Genomic DNA, 23,652 nt, shown 5'->3' on the forward strand with positions numbered 1-23,652 from the left:
GGTTTAAATACAAACAAAAGGCACCAAAAGCTGACTGATACCTATCTACACAGCAGCCGTACTAGAGCGTGTGCCCTAGTTGTTTAAATTGCAATCTGAGATCCAATTCAACTCCTCAGCTTCCTCCAGGAAGTGTGGGCAGCAAACCACAGTCCGAGAGGAGCCACTCCCATGAGACACATTAGCTACACACACTGGAAAAGACCTTGTAACATCCTATCTTGGGACCTAGGGGTTGCAGTGTTTAGAACAGAGGATTAGCATGAGATACCACTTTCCTTTCACCTTTCTTGCCTCCCAATAAAAAAGCCACAAGAGAGAGAAACCTATTCTCACAGGAGCAGTCAGGCCTTCCCAGAAGCTTGGCTCACATCTAAGATAGCCTGGGAAGCCATGGTCCTCATGCCCTGAGCTCATTGAAGAGCAGATCAACACAATGAAGCCAAGTGTCCGCAGGCCAGCAATTGTGCCCCAGACTTAATACCTGGATGGGGATAAGAAAAGAGCAGCACAAGGTAGGAGGATGCTCTGCCTTTTGTGCGACTCGGCTGCCGTCTTGCCGTCCTCTATTGCCTGCCTTATTTATCCGTACAGTGTGCTTTATTCTATATGCCACACATTGTCCTAGACACCAAGAATATAGTGAGGACCAAAAGAGATAGGTCTCAGCCCCACAGTTTCAGGATTAACACGCAAATGTGTATTTACAAACAGTCAAAGCTATTTAGGGATAAAGGAAGGTGCGTGAAAGAACAGAAGGGCCCTATTATTGATATGGTTTGAGCTTTGAGTCTACTGAGCCACACTTGTTTTCTTATTCTTCTGAGTGAACTTTCAGGTATCTGAAACAACAGCTAAAAACAGCATTTGTCTAGATAGAACAAAAATGACTTAAGAGCATTCATTTGCCATTTACTGCATACTGCCTTAGTTACCTGACCTATATGTCAGCTGTTCTCAAAAGTCAATTAAAAACTGCATTTTTATTGTTACAGTGATGTGGGAGGGTGGCAACATCAGCGGCATTTAATATTCGAGGACCAGGGATGCTGGATGTCTCACAACATGCAGGACAGGTAGCACGATGAATTGTTCTGTGTACTACATAACTTCTGGACGTCGGCCAGATAGTCACGTGGGTGAAAACCTGTTTAGAATCGCCTGAGGCTAGAATCTAAGACCATTTTCCATTTAAACACAAAAGTTCTCCATAGGACACAAGTTCCTAAAGGACACAGCCTAGGTCTCATTTACCTTCCCCTTGGTACCTGTTTAAGTAGATGACAAACATTTGCTAATTTATTTAAATCACAAAACTCATGTCAATAAGCAAACCCGATGAGCTGTCATTTTTTCTGGGACTACAAATACTATTCAATAAACTACAGGGAGGTCTCCCTTTCAGGGCCTGAAGAAAGTTACTTAGTTTTTCCATGACTTAGTTCAACATATAATCAGATGATTTTAACAAACTAAGTTTTCTTTAAAGTAAGTAAGGTTACAAACTGCACAATACAAAGAAGAGTTTAACTCCAAAATGCTTAAGGGCAGGAAGAAAGGGTATGTTTAAGTACAGCTAACTCTTGAACAACACAGGGGTTAGGGTTATGGAACCTGCATGAAGTGAAAAACCTACGTATAACTTCTGACTCCCCCAAAACTTAGCTACTAATAGCCTGTTGACTGAAAGCCTTGCCAATAATATAAACAAATGATTAACATATATTTTGTATATTATATATTATATTATATATAGCTTATAGTAAGCTAGAATGTTTCTAAGGAAATCATAATGAAAACATGTACAGTACTGTATTGTATTTATTTTAAAAAATCATTTATAGGGGTGCCTGGGTGCCTCAGCTGTTTGAGCATCCAACTCTTGATTTCAGCTCAGGTCATGATCCCGAAGGATTGTGGGATTGAGCCCCACATCAGACTCTGTGCTGAGTGTGGAGCTTGCTTAAGATTCTCTCTCTCCCTCTATCCCGCTCTTACACTTTCTCTCTCTCTCTCTCTCTAATACATAAATATATATCTATGTATGAATGGACCCACACAAGACAAACCTGTGCTATTCAAGGGTCAACTGTATTTTCATCACCTTGGTCCTATTCTAGTATCCCCTACTCAATGAACTGCTCCATCACATGACCAGCTTTAAAACCTAGAAACCTAGGTCATGGTTGACAACGTCCTCCCCTTCACTACCCCATCCCATCAAGAAGTCTTATCAATTTCACCTTCTCACCATTTTTATGATTATATAGGTATTTTATATACTCTGGAAATCTCTGACATCATCCTATTGCCCTGTGCTTTTTTAAAAGCTTTCTGGTTGAAAATTATGGTTGGGTTTCCAGTAAGTGAGGGTCTGCTATTTCCTAATAATTTCAAGGAGAACTCAACATCTGTTTCTTTAAAAAATCAACATAAATCAGTGATCTGTCTTTTGATTATGTTGCTTGATTTATCAAGGAGGATCCGAAGTTATATATCAATCTTATCAGGACAAGTGAAGCTACTATGACCAAGGAGAAGGTTGGCCTAAGCACTGGGGCAATACATAATATACAGTAAGTGCATTCGACACAAAACACAGGACAGCCAGATGGCTAAATTAAGAAGGGGTAACATTAAACACAAGCAGAAAACAAAACAAAAAAAACAAACAAACCCCACACAGCAGAAAGCCTACAAATAATTCACGACTGATGACATTGTGATGTAGGTGAACGGACTGTACAAAACGTCAAGGGCTGCATTACGAATAGCGCTGCACTCTGAGAGTTGCTAGGAAACCATCTCACTTATCTAGCCTTACTTAAAGGAGGAAAAGAAGGAATGGTAGAAAAATTAAGGTGGGCCCCAGTGAGTTGTGTTTTACTTCCAGAGAAATAGCTTTCCCTCTGTCATATTGTCTTATATGCTGCAAAAGCACAGGAACATAATTAGTTGTAAAGCACTGAACTTGGTGCATTTCAAAAGCTAAGAAATAACTGCAAAATAAATAAATAAGCCATGGGAAGGCACAGGTAAAATCTAACAAGATCGTGTCTCCGCTTTTTCGTTTACTAGGGAAAATGTCCTAATTCCTAGCCATAAATCGTTTTTTGGCAAGAGAATTATTTGGCAGAATTCTGAACACTAAAGGAAACTGATTATAGGAAAAGAGGCAATTATGACAAATGATAAATCTTTATAAACAAACCCATACCAAATAAGCAACGATGTGATCAAAACTGTCAATTTTATTAACCCAAAGAAATGTACTAAAAGCTATCGTAATCACTGGTAATATCAGGTAAGAGATTTATTTTTAAAACTCTGAATTCACAGGGGCACCTGGGTGGCTCAGTCAGTTAAGTGTCTGACTTCGGCTCAGGTCATGATCTCATGCTTTGTGAGTTCAAGCCCCACATCAGGCTCTGTGCTGACAGCTCAGAGCCTGGAGCCTGCTTTGGATTCTGTGTGTGTCTCTCTCTCTCTCTGCCCCTCCCCTGCTCACACACTGTATCTCTCTCTCTTAAAAATAAACATTTAAAAAAAAAATTCTGGATTCACAGAAACTTTGTCTAAACGTGAACGAACAAAGAGGACTACGTTAGACGAACATCATACCATAAGGCTTTTCTTCTGTTACTCTGCCAGTGGAATCTAGAGTGTCAGTAGCTTTCCCCAGCTCCCCAATGGCGGTGTACCTCTAGAGGAAAAGAAGCAAGGGAGAAAAATAGGTCATCAGGTAGAGAAAAACTTACGCATGTCTTAAAGCTTTATACAGAATTTTACTAATCCTACCAACTTGAGACAAAATAAAGGCAAAAATAAGCGACTGCAGCTGTGTTGTTAATTTGTGACATGTGGGAAGCACTTATGTAAACTGAGGAGTGCTCACGAACTTCCCACACCAGCCCACACGACATAGAAGAGCCGGATTTTACTGACAATTACGGCTCATAAACATACGCTTGCTGCAAACCAATTTCTAAGACCAGTTCTGGGAACTGGGAAGTTTTGATTCTGGAAGAAAAATTTCAGATATACCTATGAGTAGAGAGAATGGGACAATGGCGTGGCCAATGGTATGTGGCCATCAGAAGACTCAACAATTTTACCACACATACAATTAAAATTAATTTTAAAATACATCCATTTACTACTTCTTACAGGAAATACGAAGACTAATCTTAGTAACTTGGTTAGATGTTTAAACAAAAGCTAAATATGCAGAAAGTGAGCCAAACTACTACAGCAGAGCTGGTGTCCTTAATATTACATGCGTTTTCTTAATAAAGAGAAATAGCTACTTCCCAAGCTCTCTGAAAGGAAAAAAGTCACATCTAAGAACTGATCGTTCACAGTTAACTGAGGACTATTTTCCTTCTCACCTCAGGGCACATTTGTATTACATACTGTTTATACTACTTTCTTTTGGTCAAATTCAAGTTTTATTTGGAACATCTCATGAAGCAGTGAGAAAAATGCCAGGAATATAATTCCCACTGAAAAGATTCTGTAGTTATGTGGACAACTGTTTAAAGAGGAAGCTCAAAGTACTTTGTAGAAATATAAGTTTATTAATGACACGTTTATTATGTTAGCAAAGGAACCAGAGACAAAAATGAGAAAAATATTAGAACTTCAAATTCCCATGAACAAGCATTTTATACCAGTCTAAGTTGCCCGTGGATGAAATCGCCTTCTATTAAATAGCTCAAAATAATTTTTTCAAACAATGTAATATAGGAGGGAATATTCTAATGCATTTGAATTAACTTCTTAAAAATTTCAGAGAAAGACAAATACCCTGTGATTTCACTCATATGTGAAAACAAAACAAACACAGGAAAAAAAAAAGAGACAAAGTGAAAAACAGACTCTTAAATATAGAGAACAAACTGGTGGTTACCAGAGGGAAGGTGGGGGCGGGTATGGGAGAAACAGATAAAGGGCATCAAGAGTACATTTATGATGAGCAGAGAGATGTACACAATTGTTGAATCACTGTGTCGTATACCTGAAACTAATATAACACTGGATGCTAACCACACTAGAATTAAAATAAAATTTTAAAAGTTCAAAAAAAACGTTTCATTAGTATCGACAAAAATTAGTTTCTTGTAACTAAACAGTCTCATCACCCGAGATGCTCCACTCCTGCTTCCATATTTTGCAACAGTCAACCTGGATTAAGCAAACCATGGAGAGAAGTATATACAGCAGGGTGAATGGGAAGAGTGTGGACTCAAAGGGTTGAATCCTGATGCCATCACAAAAAGTAGATTAAGTGAGCCTTTCATGCTGGAGCCTTGTTTTCCTGATCTTAGAATGGCGATGGTAATAGTACCTCAGGAGGGCAGAGTTTAGAACAGCACCTGGCCACAGTAAGCAACGGAAAACAATACTATTACCATCATTATTATTTAACAAAGAAAAAGAGCGAGAGATACAAAATGATTCACAGTAACAGTGGTTCGAGTGACTCATCTGGTTATAGTGAGTTCCCATAAGAAACAGGAAAGCAAGAAAATGCTCTGATTTTTGCCTTAATCATCTGTCTGGTTGCATAAGAAAAACAGTGCAATCTATATACATCACTAGAAATCATCGCTGTTTTCTGGTTTTCCTTGAACCTTGAAACTTTTTGCATTATTCTATGTAACAAGTTTTAACCAGGCACCTTTTAATTCTGGAACATGCTTTCCAAGTATGCAATGCTCATTCTAGTCTCTGAGCTCCCGTGGTTCTTGGCACATGCAATTTCCCTAGCCTTGAGCTTCCTCTCTTCTCCAGCAATCAAACCCTAAACCCTGTTATCTTTCAAAGCCACTCTATTAATTTATCTCAACTTCCAATCGCTCACCTGGCAGCAGAGCTAAGAGTAGGTGTTCAATACATAAGAAGAATGGAGGCCTATATCAAGCCCACATTGTGTGTTCATTCATTCACTAGTGTATTCATTCATTGAATCATGTTTAAGGATTGTGAATGTACCAAATATTCTCCTAAGTGCCTGTGAGAGATACAAAGATATATATTGATCCTTATCTTCCCCAATTACAAACTGTTAACTTGGATTTTGCAATGCTGTTCTATTGTGTTTCTCACTAGATGGAAACATGGTAGCAGCTTAATAAAAAAGTTGTTGATAGAATTATATACATGCTGGAGAAGTTCTTATCTGTGCAATTCACATTTCACCACAGTTTTGGACATCCACATGGTACCTGCCAAGTTTCAAACCCTTTCAGGTTCTGCAATTACACTGAATCTGGCTACATGTTGGATTCTTCTAAAGGGAAATATTACTTAAACCAGTTATTCTCAAACACTGTGGTTTTAGAACCCTTAAAAACATTTGGAAGTTACTGAGAAACCCTGGTGCAAGTGTTGTTTTCATATGAGTTCTATCTGTTGATACTGACTGTATTAGAAATTAAAGCTCAACAACGTTTAAAACACTAAAATACATGCACACATTCCATTAACTATCAGACCCATGCTACCATCAGGTAACCTCTGAAAAACCACAATACACCTGTGTGATGGCAAAGCTATGAGAACGGTTTTGACTTCAACAGACCACCCCCCTCAGAAGTCCCCGGAACACAGTTGGTGAACTGCTCATCTAAATCATAGGTGTTTTCTAGTTTTCCCTTGTCTTGGCATCTAGTGATAATTATCTTTTAATTCTAGTCAATGGTCCACAAGCTACTTAGTAAAATCCACCCGGACAGTTAAGCCTCCTAGTGAAACAAAACCTTACCACCAAGAAGATATGGGTTAGAAGAAAAAAACAAAAAAAAAAAAAAAAACAAAAAAACATGGCAAGGTAGATATATAATGCTACCATTTTATCCTGTGGGATCTAAAGTATTTCTATTCACTGGCCTAAATTCGACACAGACACAGGATGCATACCTGGGAATTCTGAAATCTATTAATGGATACGTTACAACATAATTTGACTACACGAAAATGGAGGTCCTGTGGAATTTTTAAAGAGGTTTCCACTGAACTGTGTGCTCTTTGAGATTCATGGTTTCTCACTGATACTAGCACTACTCTCCTCTCTCCTTCACCCCTCTTCAAGCTCCCTGAACCCCCCAGCAAGACACTAGCTAGACAGCTTAAGAGCTAACCGGCTTCTGTACTCTTCAGAAAAAAGGAAACTGTTTTTGTATTACAGAAAGATAATCATTTCCATCTCAACTAGGCAACTGCTTTTTTTGAGGCTTATTTTGAAAGCTTGTGATTCGAAGTTTCATGAACAAACAAAGGAATATTATTTACGATGAGGAAGAACATTTTTTTTTTAAATCTACCAAACCAACAACATGTGACTTTGAATGTCTTCATTAAAAAGGAGTAGCTCTTCATAGATCCTAAGTGGAAGCCCTTCAAATTTTCAATATAGTACTTACGGAATATATGAATATTAATAGAGTGTAAAGACAAGGTACAAATTGGGACCATGCTCTGGAGAAAATGAGGGAAATGCAAGAGTCCTGGAAAGTTGGCTTATGTTTCACAGGAGCAATAGTGACATCACAGTTCAGAGTTGACATTGATTGGTTAACCTAAAAATGCCACTGTATACTTGGGGAAAGTTACTCTCCTTTGAACACATCCAGGGTGGAAAAGTTTGGATACCCCAATAATAATACTTGTTTAATTGTTGGAGGGGATACAAAGCTGCTTTCTGAGACAACACTGGCTTTGCCTACAGGTACCACTTCAGTTTATCTCCACAGTGATAGGAAAATAGTCTTACCTCTGGATAATGCCAGTTAGTCTTTAAATGGCACCAGTGATTTCAAAATAGGACAGCAACCCTTCCACCTGCTCATGTGGTTTCTAAAGCACATATATGAGTAACTGACTTTAATTAGCAATACAGGATGCTAATAAAGGTAATACTGCAAAACCTCATCAAAGTCCGTTACTTCAAAGTACATCTGCTACCCAGCTTCTGCTCAACGATTGGCTCAAAGAAAGTATAATTTAGGGAAGCTAGCAGAGGGACATGCACGCGGCCTTCTAGGCCTTCTACGCACTTAGATCAAGTGAGGCCAAAAGGACACATGAGTCTAACCTCTCTCAGAATCATTTTACCTAAGTTACATTTTATATAGATCCACTTCTACATCTGTTGTAAAACTATATTTGAGAACCACGGTCTGTCATGCGATATCCCTCACAGTAAGAAATTTCTTTCTCACTTTAATGCCCAGAGCTGGAAGCTGATGCTGCTTCTTTCTGATGAGTGCCACATTTTGCCTAGGCTACCAGAAATCAAAGATAAGGAAAAGGAATGAAATTAACTGTACTCAAGGTCTCCAACAGAACTTGCTCAGATAAAATAAATGTCAGTGTCTGTGGGACATATAGTTAGAAATCCAACAGGCCTGGAACTCAGGAGAGAGATTTGGGGATTCGTGAAATACTTGGGAATAGTAATATTAATGACCCTTGAATAACAAGGGTTTGAACTGCATGGGTCCACTTACATGCAATTTTTCACAATACAGTTCTGTAAATGTATTTTCTCTCCCTTATGGTTTTCTCAACACCATTTTCTTTTCTCTAGCTTACTCTGTATATGTATTTTATACTGTATTATTAAAGTATGTATTAATCAACTGTTTATGACATCACTAATGCTTATTAATAAGTTAAAATTTCAGGGAGTCAAAGTTATATGGTGATTTCTGGCTGTGTACGGGATCAGTGCCCCTAACCCCCACATTTTTCAAGGGCCAACTATAACAGGATTTCTCGATCAACTTCTGTATGCAATGCATTATTTGGAAAACCTACAGGCTCTGGATACACACTAGACATGTAATCCAAAAGAGCATGCAGTGAAAACAAAAAAGGACTCAAGAGAAACATGATCATTGGCAAAGCAAAGAGCACCATAAGATAGGAGAGGAAGCAATGAAGAACACAGAGAGGGACCCTTAAATCTGACACTGATCTGAACTGGAAGGAATGCAAGAAAGAAACTGGGTGGTCTGAATGGTCTCTGGCCTTCAAAGAATGGGAGCAAAATAATCTGATGGCATAGAGGTTTTATTTAAAAGGTCAGCACTCCGCCCATTAAATGAGAGTAGCTGTATGAAGTGGCACTATGTTGAAATGGATTCGAAGGACGTGCCTCGGGTCAGCAGGGAAGAGTGTTAGGCCACGTTCACTTAACAGTGTCTCTGATCGTGACTGGATGGCGAGGGGAGGATGTACTGTGATCGGCTGTCATGTGAACATCGAGTATCTGCCATCCAAGAACCAAGTAATTCTACTCTTGAAGTAACTCCACCCTACCCCTACCGGAAGTCTAATTTTTCTAGTAGCGTTGTGATGTGAATAAAATTCATCGTAAAAGTAGGAAGTGGAGAAAGAGAAAGCATTGGGTCAAACTGTAGGTCCGTGCCTAGCTAGGCACAATCTGCGGGCACCAATTATTTTTAATGAAGTAGAAGGACAAATATCAAGAGGACATCATACATAGAGGTACGGCTGTTGGATGAAACTCTTGTTTTTTATACATGTATGTGTATAGAGGGCCACGATGTAGAATGAATTTCTTACTATGGGTCTTGGAAAAAAAAAAAAGTTTAAAAGCCATCTCTGGAATTGCTTCCAGTGATACAGACAAAATCTATTTTTAAAAAATGTATTCATGGAGCACCTGGGTGGCTCAGCCGGTTGGGCTTCCGACTTCGGCTCAGGTCATGATCTTACAGCTTGTGAGTTCGAGCCCCGTGTCGGGCTCTGTGCTGACAGCTCAGAGTCTGGAGCCTGCTTTGGATTCTATGTCTCCCTCTCTCTTTGCCCCTACCCCGCTTGTGCACTCTCTCTCTCTCTCTCTCTCTCTCTCGAAAATAAACATTAAAAAATTTTTTAATTTATTAACAATTTTTAACTACTTTTGATAAAAAAATGTAATATTCCACATAATTAAATTTAAATGACTTATTTTTTATTTTTTTTTTTTATTTTTTTTATTTTTATTTTTTTTTTTTTATTTATTTTTGGGACAGAGAGAGACATAGCATGAACGGGGGAGGGGCAGAGAGAGAGGGAGACACAGAATCGGAAACAGGCTCCAGGCTCCGAGCCATCAGCCCAGAGCCTGACGCGGGGCTCGAACTCACGGACCGCGAGATCGTGACCTGGCTGAAGTCGGACGCTTAACCGACTGCGCCACCCAGGCGCCCCGATGACTTATTTTTTAACAGATACATAACCTAAAATTAAAAGTATAAAAAAACAAATAGCTAATAAGATAATAATGCCTATTTTTGAAATGTGAGGCACCCAAGAGCTAGGTTTCTGTAATAAGATGCACCTGGGATTTTCTATTTGGGATACAGTCATCTGAGGATCAGCGATTTCACTGTATGACATTCTGCTTTCTAAGCTGAATACCAAAATGGTTTGTGATAAATAAAGCTTAAACCAGAGCCAACGATGTATTTATATTTCCGGTCATATTTCTAGAAATATGCCTGGAATTCATATGTAAAACCTTTCAATACTGTGTTGTATTTGTAGTTTCCAGAGGAGGGGAGAGGTGAATAATGAATATTTGAAAAAGAACAAATCCTTAATGCAAACATATCTTTTTTGTTATTATTATAAAAGTGACTTCTTCGTTGTAAAGATTTGGGAAAATAATAAAGTGAAAAAAGAAAAGAAAAATCATCCATAATCCTGTATCAAAGTAACCACTTAGATATTGAAGAAACAAATATTAAGCAAACGGCAAAACCCTGTATCAGAAACAAATTCTAGACTTCATGTGGAGGTATTTAAGCACAAAGGTACAAATTTAGCAGAACAGTCAAACTCTGCCATTGCAACACAATTTTGGTATTCTGTGATTTTTCAACACCAACATTTTAAAGGTTACACAGCAAGCCACACTGTAATGTTTATACTTATCTAGGGTATTAAGATCCTTTCCAACTGAAAGATACAGGTTTCTATTCCAGTTGATAACTAAAAAGGGGCTATCAAAGACCATGTGTTTTCCAGGGCTTTTATTTTAAGAAAAGCTTACTTAGGCCGCTGCCACTCAAAGTGTGTCTACGATGAGGTAAGTTCAGAAAACGAGGCTGCTGAGAAACGTACTTAGCAATCTGACATTGCTATAACATTTAAATTATATTTTACGAAAGTCATCAATTAGTCTGCAACAAACTGGAAGCTTTTTTTTAAAACAGTCTTTGACCATTATAGATATTTTAACAAGCAATTGTGACAAATTCACCTTACCAACTATTAAATAAAAAGTTAGTCTAGGGACTTGCCGAAATTCTTCTCCACCTAGCAGCTTATTAATCTTCCCTCCAAAGGCATTTTCACTGGTCCTTAGCCCCAATTATTATAACCAGCACCTCACTGCTAATTAGGACACAGATACTATTGTCTCTTTTAGAGCTGGAAGAGACATGTAGAGGGGATCAAATCATTCTTCCTAATGAAAAACTGAGAGGCTCTGAGAGGTTAATCCCTTTGACACGTTGACTCCTGTTTCAATGCTCCTTCTGCCCTGAGGTTTTGGGTTTTGCGTGAGGATTCTCACTGAATGCCTGAAGCAACACACAGATTTACAGCTTTTCCTGCCCCTGCATAACGCTTCCTCTCTCTCCCATCAAATGCCTCAAAATGTGCTTTTGGATTTAGTCAAGGTAACTCTCACAGATGAATGATGTAACTTATCATCCTAAAGAAGCCTCACTTTTCTTTAGTAAACATTTTCTAACCATTAAACGAAGCAAGTCTTTTGTTGAAAAGTGCATGGGAGGGGCGCCTGGGTGGCTCAGTCGGTTAAGCATCCGACTTCGGCTCAGGTCATGATCTCACAGTCCAGTCCGTGAGTTCAAGCCCCGCGTCGGGCTCTGTGCTGACAGCTCAGAGCCTGGAGCCCGCTTCGGATTCTGTGTCTCCCTTTCTCTCTGCCCCTCCCCTGCTCATGCTCTGTCTCTCTCTGTCTCAAAAATAAATAAAAACATTAAAAAAAAATTTAAAAAAAAAAGTGCATGGGTTACAAAATGGTATTGTTTCTATAAAAATTCCAAGGTTAAAAAAAAAACCCTGCCAATAGAAGTTAGGATCCGTAAGTTCTCTTGCATCTAAGAAACAGATTTATATAAAAAGTATAATTTTTAAAATTTATAGGCACTGCAGAATTTTTGCTTCTATAAATCAATTTGCTTTTCAATTAAGAACTTCCAATTTATAGGGGTGCCTGGGTGACTCAGTTGGTTAGGCATCCAACTTCAGCTCAAGTCATGATCTCAGTTTGTGAGTTCGAGCCCCACATTGGGCTCTGTGCTGACAGCTCAGAGCCTAGAGCCTGCTTTGGATTCTGTGTCTCCCTCTCTCTCTGCCGCCTCTGCCCCCACCCCACCCCTGCCTCGCTCGCACTCTGTCTCTCTCTCAAAAAATATACAAACATTGAAAAAAAAAAAAGAATTTCCAATTTATAGTCTCAACATTTCGAATCTCAGATATCACGACATGTAATTAATGTTCAGGAATGACACCTATAAATGCACACAGTTTATTTTTTAATTGATCAAAATCCAAAACATAGGTCATTAAAAACGTTCAAGAAAAAAGAAAAACAAAAGTTTTCCAGTATTCTTACCTTGGACCCTGACAACATACTGGTCAACATTTTTGTTCCCCTTCCGATTCCAACCACTATAAACCAAAGAAAGAAATATTATGACACTCTATTCTGAAAACTAGGTTTTTAAAATATCTCTATATTTTGGTCATAATTTCTTGGCACGTATAATAAAAAGTTGGAGGGAACATCTATTTAGCATAATTAGAGGGCTCCTCTTACTCCAATCAGTTTAACCTGTCATGCAACTTAGAAATTCTGAAGACACTATGGGAGACACACGTTTTTCCTCTCAAAGTGTTAAACGTGAGAGAAGACTCAACCTAGACAATTAGATAATGAAGTTTTAGAAGAATCTCCAAAGACTCACTGGAATTTTATATGGGCATCAGTGAAAAATACATGGCACAATTTAACCACGGTATATAAAAGCCTTTTGACAGAGTTCATTACCAAGCAAACCAAAAGCCATCATCCTAGCTAATGAACCATTTAGAGATGATTCGTGTCCAGTAGTATACAATCAAGAAAACAGAAACATAACAGATCAACCAAACACAAAAAAGAATACAGGGTAAAATGAGAGTTTGCAGAACGTATATTCATATAGACCATCTATTAAGTACAACAATGGCCCACCTATCTCTTCAATTTCAAACATTATTTACCCTTATGACAACACATTTCACCAGGTGAGAATGGGAGTTTACGATGATTTCTGCACTTAAGAGCAAGAAGCTTTTGTAAGAATTGAAGTATTTCTCATTAATGGATGTGATTTTGTAAAAGAACACAACATAAACACCACAATTCAGAATTACAAGAAAAAAACAAGGAGAAATGCCTGGCAAGCTGAAAGAATTATTATGAATATTTACAGTGGATATCATTCATTGAGTTTACCATGTATCAAATTCCACTCTAAATGCTTCCATTTGTTAGCTCATTTAATCCTTATAACAATGTTAAAAAATAATACAATTATCCCTATTTTATAGATGAGGAAACTCAGAGAGAGACTCTAAGAACGTTGCCTAGAATCTCACAACTAGTAAATAGTAGAGTTAAAATTCGGATCAGACTCTCTAACAGCGGACCCCCTTCCTTTTCATCCTTCTGCTACCTGACTCATCTAGACTTTCTTCCCACTGTCATGAGCCTGAATTAGCCTAAACCAATACCAGTCTGTTCTACATTCTATCCCTTTCTCTCCCAAGTCATACCATTTCATAACCACTTCCAATAACCTGTACTGCACACTACAAAGCCCCCCCAAAAATACTCAATTGGGTCCCAACATCTACGGTACCAACACTTTTTTATTCAAAATTCATCCTTCGAAACCTAGCTCAAATCTCAACCCCTCTACAAAATCATCCCAAACCCTCTCTAAGCTTCTTCGGTAGAATCGTACTAGTTCAAAGACTAAGATAAAAAACTGTATGCCTTTAGTATCTGCTGTTGAGCACACTGCTCTCCAGATGACAGCTGCTGCCGTCCAGGCACAAACTTTGTAAAATAACAACAAAGATCCAGCGCACCGGGGTGGCTCAGTTGGTTAAGCATCCAACTTCGGCTCAGGTCATGATCTCAGGGCTCTTGAGTATGAGCCCCACATCGGGCTTTCTGCTGTCGACACAGAGCCCACTTCCGATCCTCAGTCCCCCTCTCTCTGCCCCTCCCCCACTCATTCTCTCTCTCAAAAATAAATAAACATTAATAATAGTAACAACAAAGATCCAATCCAATTTTGTTCCATTCAAGGATCCCCAGTCAATATTTCTGGGGCAGCTACTATGTACTATGTACACAATCCCAAGAACAACACTTTGATGAAACAGAACATTTCCTGACTTTGAGAGAGTTTATACTACCTTATGGGGAAAATAGAATACAGGTAGGAGAAATTGCAAGTGCTCAAAAAAATGCTGCATAATGAGTGAGTAACACTAAACAGCAGTATGATAATACATGATTAAGAGTCAAAATGAACGCAGCATAACTGCTGTAGAAGGTCAAGGAAGGGAATACTCTGAACTGCTAAAGAGGCCAGATAATGCTTCTTTCAAGCATTTCAAACAGTTTGAGTTGCCTTAAAGGATGTTTAGAATTTGAACATACAGAGAAGAGAGAAGTACATTCTAAAAAAGGAACAAACTGCACACATTCTCAGACACAAGGATGAGCACAGTGGCTTTATCAACCACAGTGCAGGTGTCTTAGCGTAGGCTGACATGTTTGACTTTACCATGGTTGAAACGCTGATGTCTGCTAGTTCAGTGATCCAGAATGATGGAATTTGAAACAAGAAGGCGTCTTAGAGTTATCCAGTTTAACCTTCTTCTCATTTTATACCCAAGAAAACCAAGGTCCACAAGACCTTTGTGATTACACTGGGTCCACCTGGACATTCCAAGATAATCTCTTTACCTTAAAGTTAGCTCATTAGCAACATTAATTCCATCTGCAATTTTCATGCCCCCTTGTGATAGAACCTAACATATTCATAGATTCTGAAGATTATGACATGGGCATATTTAGGGAGTCATTATTCTATTTACCACAGGATTTTTGAGAATCTTGCAAGCCTTCTTTATAGAATTATGTGTCATATATACTATATATAACATAGGTTAACAGAATTATAAACCTAAATTTCAGGTTATATCTCAAATTGTCAGCTAAATTCTTAAATCTGTACCGTTAATATTACAAAGGAAAAAAAAACAGCAAAAAACAGTCTATATGTTGAAAGTAAAAGTACATTTTTTCACACAGGTTCAGTTTTGTTTAAAAAACCTTTTATAAAGCACTTTACAGAGTACAGCATATATCATTATGTTATGAATATTTTGTATGATATTTCCATAAATCTGCTGAGAGTTATGGTAGATGTTACCCCTTTCAAGAGATAAACAAATGGAGATTCAGAGAGATTATAGGTTTTCCCGGGGTATGTGTACTTAGTAAATAAAGCAGCTAGTTCACAGACTCATGATTAGAACCCAGTGTTTATTCTACCATATAACAAAAATCAACTTCTAACAGTCTCCAGAACTACTAGTTTAGACAATGAATATCCTTTATTCTGTGACTAAATACCTACATTTTTTAAACTTTATTCCTCATTGGGAACTACAGGCATTAGAAGAAAAATTAATAAATTTGACACATGTACAGATTATATCATCATATAAATCCCTGGATGATCAAATATAAATTAAGCCTCCAGACAGGAAATTAATTCCAATGCAACTTCTTCCACTCACACAAATCTCAGCCAAATACCTGTCCTTCATAATTCTAAAATGGAAATTTCAACAAGATCCCTTAGCTTAGGGTAAAAACTAAACTTATTTATTCACTGCCTTGAATGTCATCATCTTCTGCATACCAATGAGTAAAAACCACCAGAAACTAATACAATTGGTCCATTCATAAATACACAGCAGACCTTATCCTGTCTCTTCTTATATTTTGGTGCTGTGCCTTGGAAAACAATAGAACAGAATGGTTACAGCAAATAGGCTTCAACTCATGGAGTGCTGAACTGATTAAGAACTGAGAAGCCAGTTGTAGGACCAATCGCTAAGAATGCGGTGACTGATCAGTAATCCTGCAACAGGATGGGAGAAGGAGGGCCAGCCAGGTATCTGCCATGCCGGGTTAGGGCAGAAGCTTTGGAGCTGAGCACATCTGAGTCGAAATCCTGACTCTGCCAAAAACCATGACCATGCATGACTTCTCTGTGTTTTCATTTCTTCGTCTGTAAAATGACAAATAATAACATCTACCTTATAGGACTACAATAGGATTAAAGTATATAATTTATGAATGTCCTAAGCTGAAGACTTTACACATAGTAAGTTGTTCAATAAATGATTATCATTAGCTATGGCAAGAAACAGTAACTGTCAGAAATTGCCTATTCAAGTTCTCTAATTCAGGAAAATGGATTTCCTAGTGTTTTAAAAATCTATTTAAACCTTCAGTAAAGATATTTTTTGCCAATGTGAATGAAATAAAAACTGTAAGTTTTGAAAGTGCAAACTCCTACATTGTTTCTAACTTTCTTGAAAAATAGAATTTTCTTCACCAATTTTATTCTTTTCTCCTAAATAAGCATTCATTTCCTTTGGATAGCTTAGATTGGGTTTATTGTTTGTGTCTAATCTTTTAGCTCTAATAAAATGGATTGGACACTGTAGCACAGTATTTTATAAACCAGCAGGCACAACCCATTAGTGTATTGTGAAATCAATGTAGTGGATTACCAACATTTTAAAAAATGAAACAATATGGCACAAAAACAGATACTCAGATCAATGAAACAGAGTAGAGAACCCAGAAATAGACCCACAAACGTATGGCCAACTAATCTGTGACAAAGCAGGAAAGAATATCCAGTGGAATAAAGACAGTCTCTTCAGCAAGAGGTGCTGGGAAAACTGGACAGCGACATGCAGAAGAATGAACCTGGACCACTTTCTTACACCGCACACAAAAATAAACTCAAAATGGATGACAGACCTAAATGTAAGACAGGAAGCCATCAAATCCTCGAGGAGAAAGCAGGCAAAAACCTCTTTGATCTTGGCTGCAGCAACTTCTTACTCAACACGTCTCCGGAGGCAAGGGAAACAAAAGCAAAAATGAACTATCTGGACCTCATCAAAATAAAAAGCTCTGCACAGCAAAGGAAACAATCAGCAAAACTAAAAGGCAACCGACAGAATGGGAGAAGATATTTGCAAACGACACATCAGATAAAGGGTTAGTATCCAAAATCTATAAAGAACTTATCAAACTCAACACCCAAAAAACAAATAATCCAGGGAAGAAATGGGCAAAAGACATGGATAGGCACTTTTCCAAAGAAGACATCCAGATGGCCAACCAACACATGAAAAAAATGTTCAACATCACTCATCATCAGGGAAATACAAATCAAAAACCACAATGAGATACCACCTTACCCCTGTCAGAATGGCTAACATCAACAACTCAGGCAACAACAGATGTCGGCAAGAATGTGGAGAAAGGGGAACTCTTTTGCATTGCTGGTGGAATGCAAGCTGGCGCAGCCACTCTGGAAAACAGTATGGAGGTTCCTCAAAAAATTAAAACTAGAACTACCCTACGACCCAGCAATTACACTGCTAGGTATTTACCCAAGGGATACAGGTATGCTGTTTCGAAGGGACACACGCATCCCAATGTTTATAGCAGCACTATCAACAATAGCCAAAGTATGGAAAGGGCCCAAATGTCCATTGATAGATGAATGGATAAAGAAGATGTGGTATGTGCGTGTGTGTGTATACACACACACACACACACACACACACACACACACACACAATGGAGTATCACTCGGCAAGCAAAAAGAATGAAATCTTGCCATTTGCAACTATGTGGATGAAACTAGAAGGTATTATGCTAAGTGCAATTAGTCAGAGAAAGACAAATATCATATGACTTCACTCACATGAGGACTTTAAGACACAGAACAGATGAACATAAGGGAAGGGAAGCAAAAATAATATAAAAACAGGGAGTGAGACAAAACATAAGGGACTCTTAAATATGGAGAACAGAGGGTTACTGGAGGGGTTGTGGGAGGGGGAATGGGCTAAATGGGTAAGGGGCATTAAGGAATCTACTCCTGAAATCATTATTGCACTATATGCTAATTTTGATGTAAATTTAAAAAATAAAATTAAAATAGAGATTCAACAACCTCAAAAAAAAAAAAGAAAAGAAACAATAAAATACAAAACACGAGACCACGTAAAAAGTAAGTACTGTCCTATTGAAGTTTTTTTGTAGGATGTAGGGATAGGAATCCTAACTTATATATTTTTGTGACTATGGACATAGTTATACAAAAAGTTTGTACCACATAAACTATGTGGATACACACTTTAGGAGTCCGTGAAGGTAAACTTTAGAACCTCTACCAGAGGCATAATAAATAAATAAATAGGGATAAATTATTTTTCTCCCGTCAATCAATTCTACCAATCTGCCTCAACAAACAATAAAATGCTCACTGTATCTCCAAAAGAAAGTGTGACTTCCTCTCAGGAACCATAAGGCTCACTTTCTCAAGAGAGCTGTACTCTGAGATTAAATGTGATATAGGCAGAAAAAAGAGCCAAATGTCTTATCAGGAATCCCCATGACCACACCCCATGTTGGAAGATCCATACATGGCTAAGACTTACAATGTAACATAGTAACGTTACACGGCAGGATCAAATGGGAAAGGACACCAGAGAAATTCATGCATCGGTTTCCTTATTCTCTCTTCCTCCTATGAGCGGGACACTTGAGCATGCTCCTTCCTCCAAAATGTAAACAGCAGTAACATGTGTGTGATGTTCCCACTCAGGGAAGCCTGCTGGAAACTCAGCACCCAAAGTTCTTATTGGAGGGGATGAGAGGGATGGTTACTCAGGCACATCTGCCTGAGCGGAAGGACAAAATTCCAGACTCCTAAAAGGAAAGCAGGTGTTCAACATAAAGCGCACTGTTCACACCAACAACCGAGGGACAGCAAGCACCCTTATCAGATAGAGAAGGGAGGGAACACTCTCAAAATCCAAGTTCCCAGATGCCTTCCAAGGGCAAGCCTTGTGAGCAGGCCTTTCTAAACACAGCGATTTCAGACCTGCTATGTTACATGTTAGCTCTTCTTCACAGATGCAACACCCTTTTTCAAAGTCCCATCCACACACAAAAGTGGCTATTTCTAAAAGTTTCTAACAGTTTGTACCAGTTCAGAGCTTCTTTAGAAGACGGCATTATAAATCCAGTAGGTCTAAAATACTCCAAAGCAGACTGGAAATGGCACAGCTTTAGTCAATCTTATCTGTTCTTAACCAATATTTCCTTCTTCCTTTTTTCTTTAAGTTTATTTATTTTGAGAGAGAGAGAGAAAGCACATGTGCACACGAGAAGGGGCAGAGAGGGAGAGAAAGAATGACAAGGAGGTCCCCTACTGTCAGCGCAGAGCCCACACGGAGGCTTGGTCTCATGAACCATGAGATTATAATCTGAGCTGAAAATCGAGAGTTGGATGCTTAACTGACGGAGCCATCCAGGCACTCCAATATTTCCTTCTGTAATAAGTGATAGTTACATCAAACTTCCATTCACATCTCTTACCCAGAACTCCTCGGGCAGCACTGTCTAGTGTCCCTCCATGTCCAATTTTCAAAGTCTGCTTTTTCCTTTTGGCCCATTCTGGAGAAGGCATTCCAGCTTCTATGAAAGTAATTGAGATGAGAAAGAGCAATTAGCAAGAAAAATGAAATAGAATCTCTATAATAAGGGGTGAGGGTAGATGGAATCCTCAAAACAAAAGTACTACAGAAACTTAACAAATTAAGATGGTAACATTACTAGCAAAGAACATACTTAAAAATGTACGGACACTCCCTAAATTACAAAGAAACAGTATCCCAAAATTAGTTGTTTAGAATCTAGAATTCATTTTCGAAGGGAAAAAAATTTTTTTTAACATGAGCAAAGATCCAGGCTAACGCTGAAACACCTAGTAAATTCCTAGTAATAGTGAGCTCTTGGAGAATGATGAAAAGAAGTTAGTTTTTACATAGGCAGCTAGTTTTACAAGTCCTCAATTTCATTTCTAATTCTCTCTTGTTTCCTGGTATTCTTTGCTGGTGCCCCCAGTTACCTAATGTCGGGAGTACCTCTCACATGGCTACTTCTAAGAATGCTAAGTTCCCAAAGTATCTTCATTGCCCTTTGCTCCAAATCAAAATCCTCACTATTCCTTCAAGAAGCTAATCTCAACAAAAGGTTATGTGGGAAGTGGGTAACAGTTAGGTTGCCTCTCAACCTCTGAAGCATTGAGACTTAAGAAAATGCCAACCCGGCCCCTCTCATCCTCCTAGTGTAAAGATACATTGAAATCATGTTATCTGACACTGCTTTGGAAACCACAAGACACTCTGACAATAAATTATTATTAGCAGCAGTATTATTGTTATATATATCAACATATTGATAGAATATTGGCTACTAAAGTTCAAATGAGAAAGGGCAGGAGCAGAACAGCTCGATTGATCTCCATCTCCCAAACTCATCAACTTCCTTTATAACCACTGACACCAAGAAGATAAAAAAGAGAGCCAAAGAAAATGGAAAGAGGGAACAGAGAAAGGAAAAGGAGGGAAGCTGAACAATAATGGAGAAGCCAGATTAGATGGCCAAAAGATGTGCTGGGCTGCTCAGCCTGACCACGTAATTACAGACCACAGTGTGTTAGAACACAGTCCTAGGTCCCTCTCTGATTATATCACCATGTTTGGAAAGGCATGGCTGCTGCTGTAACACAAACCCATAAGCCTAGGTCCAGGTTTCGAACCCTTCACCTTTCACTCGTAATGCATTATGGATTTCTCATCTGTAAGTTTATAGAAAACTTTTGGAGAACTCTTTGGATTTTTCAACTTGACACTCCTTCGAGTAAGAAGGCCCCCAAGTTTGCTTCTTCCCTTTGTGTCCAAATTTGCCTCTTTCAAGTTCAGAGACACACCACCTCTATTGGAATTTTGTTCACCTTATTGGTAACATTTATGGAAGAATATTTGTTAAGGTCTTTCCCAATGTTTTGGGCCTTGAAGGATTCAGATAGACAAAGAAGAGGAAGGACTTTAGTATAATATGAATCACTATAGGGAAAGGCCAGAAATGTTAATAGAGGCTATTTCCATTAACGGTGGTCTAAATGAGCGGGTGTCAAACCTGGCTAGCATCAGAATGTGGTGCCTTGGAATCTGTGTCTTTTAGAATCTTACCAGGTAATTCTGACAGCCAGTTACAATGGCATTTGGGAAAGCCTGGTCTAGCTAACATAAATACAGAATAGACCAATCAAAGCAACATAGAAATGGAGTAATGAGAATGTCTGCACCCGAGTGACAGGCTTCTGGAAGATAGCCCCCACGGTCTTGAAACAATGTTTTAACCAAGTTTCAACAAGAAACTTCAGTGGCTTGGAGGCAGATTCACCAGAAGGCAGGGGTATGGCTTTGATCATATGAAAATCTGTCTGAGTCACAGTGTAGCTAACAAATCAGGCCAAATGAAAGCAATTCTGTGAGGGAAACAACCCTATGATGACACCACAAAGCTTGCTCTCGATGCATTTCCTTCCTTCAACATTCCCTGTTGTAAGACCCATTCTTACAGGTAACAAAGTGCAAGGAAAGTGGAACAAAAGAACGAGTAGATAGAACACGGCAATTAAACATCCGCAAGAGTGTACCTACTGCCATTAAACATCTGAATCTGGATTGTGTCCATTTTAATTAACAAATTCCTATAAGAATAATGTTTTTGCATCAAAAAAAAAAAAAAAGTATAATAAACTTTGCCAAGGGACTCTAAACAATGTTAAGAAGAAAGTTTCCCGTGTGGAGAGACAGGCCAGGGCCAAATTCAGGACAGCCTTGAATTTGCCAAATAGTTTTATCACCAAAGGCTGCAGGAATGTCTATGCTTTGAGCACAGCTAAGAGAAAAGACAGTATCTTTCACCTTCACTTCTCTATAGGCTAGCATAGATCTGGCTTAATGTAGGTGTCCAATAAATCTAAGGTTCCTGGATGCCACTGTCTGAAATAATCTACTGGGCTGATGAACTGAGAGATCCTGCAGGCTTTTCTGATATTCCCTCAGTGCGCGTGAACAAAAAGAATGCTCTCAAGTTATGGTGTTCCTCAAAACGCGGTCCGCAGACTACCTACAACAGAATCACCTGGAACAACACTTTAAAAACGGTTTCCTGAAAATACCCCAGAACCTCAAAATCACAACCTCTGGGTTTCAGGAATCTGCATTTGTACAAGGGACTCCAAATAATTCCTATGCCCACTATGTGAAAACCACTGCATTAAAGCCTTGGTTAATTAAGTGATATATGCATCTCCAAACCATTTTTAAGAATGCAACTTTGGCAACTTTGGGGGTAGAGAGCCAGTTCTGCCTTCAGGAGAGGTTCATCAACGTGAACCAAAGAAAAGGCTCCTGGGCGATCAGATTACAGAATACTGGCCGGCCTGCCCAAGGGAAGAGATGTGTTTGTGTTAAGTGTGGGGTTTTTGTGTTTTCTTTTTTGTTCTTCCCTTGAGAACGACAACTGCCAACTAGGCTACAGGAGTTCACGTCAGGGCAAGTCCAAGCTCGAGATGCCCCAGATGTCCGTCCAGGGCTAATTCAGTGGTCATCCTACCCTTTACCCTCCTTTTATTTCTTGAGGCACAAACGCGCAAAAAAAAAAAAGCCCATTGGCTCTCTACGGCTTCCGCTCTCGCGACGATCGCCTCAGCCTGGTCCCCACCCGGGCTGCGGTACCTGCTAGCAGCTTCTCCTTCAGCCGATTCAGCAGCTCGGCTGAAGTGGGCCCTTTGGGCTTGTGCACGGCGAACACGCCGCTCAGGGACAGCAGCTTAGTAGCCAAAGCGGCCTTGGAGGCCGTGGCTTCGGATCCGGTCCTGGCGGCGGTCGCAACCGCCGCGGCTGCAGCCGTCGCTGATGAGGTGGCGGCCGTTGCTGCGGCTGTTCCTGCAGTTTCAGGGACCCGGGCCGTGTCTGTTTCCAAAGATGACGATACCACCGCCGCCTCAGCAGCTGCCATACTTTGTCAACCCAGACCAGTTTTGTAGCTGGAGTCGCACGCTAATGACGCAACAGGAGTGCGCCCGACGTCCCTCCATCTTTCCCATACTTCGAAGCTGTGCTGACGGGAGGGGCAGTCGCAAGGGCATGTGGGAATTGTAGTCCATGGCCTTTTGCTGCAGGCTGGGGGTAGCTGCGCCTTCCCGGGGCTCTCATGGAGTATTTTTTCTCCTGTACTCCTATGTGTCTCTTAGGTCGGGTTAGTTCAGAGCTGCAGGTGTGCTTTGGAGTTCCAGTCCCAAACTGCTGAGCCCAAACACAAAGTCTGTGTATATATTCGGCGGGCAATCTCTTTGCATCCCA

General features: G+C 39.3%; 1 protein-coding gene across 1 annotated transcript in view; it reads right to left on the minus strand.

Moving 5' to 3' along the window:
• The window catches only part of TRUB1 (TruB pseudouridine synthase family member 1), a 37,594-nt gene extending 14,237 nt beyond the window's left edge, over positions 1 to 23,357 (minus strand). Inside the window, exons 1-4 of the mRNA XM_078434858.2 lie at positions 23,026 to 23,357; positions 19,811 to 19,909; positions 12,659 to 12,714; positions 3,622 to 3,703 (exon numbers count right to left, since the gene is read on the minus strand). Coding sequence (XP_078290984.1) covers positions 3,622 to 3,703; positions 12,659 to 12,714; positions 19,811 to 19,909; positions 23,026 to 23,308 — 520 coding nt within the window. The 5' untranslated portion in view covers positions 23,309 to 23,357. The remainder of the gene's footprint in view (positions 1 to 3,621; positions 3,704 to 12,658; positions 12,715 to 19,810; positions 19,910 to 23,025) is intronic.
• Positions 23,358 to 23,652: the final 295 nt, after the last annotated feature.

This window comes from Panthera onca, chromosome D2 (genome assembly GCF_046562875.1).
Source record: "Panthera onca isolate mPanOnc1 chromosome D2, mPanOnc1 haplotype 2, whole genome shotgun sequence".
NCBI classification, from domain to species: domain Eukaryota; kingdom Metazoa; phylum Chordata; class Mammalia; order Carnivora; family Felidae; genus Panthera; species Panthera onca.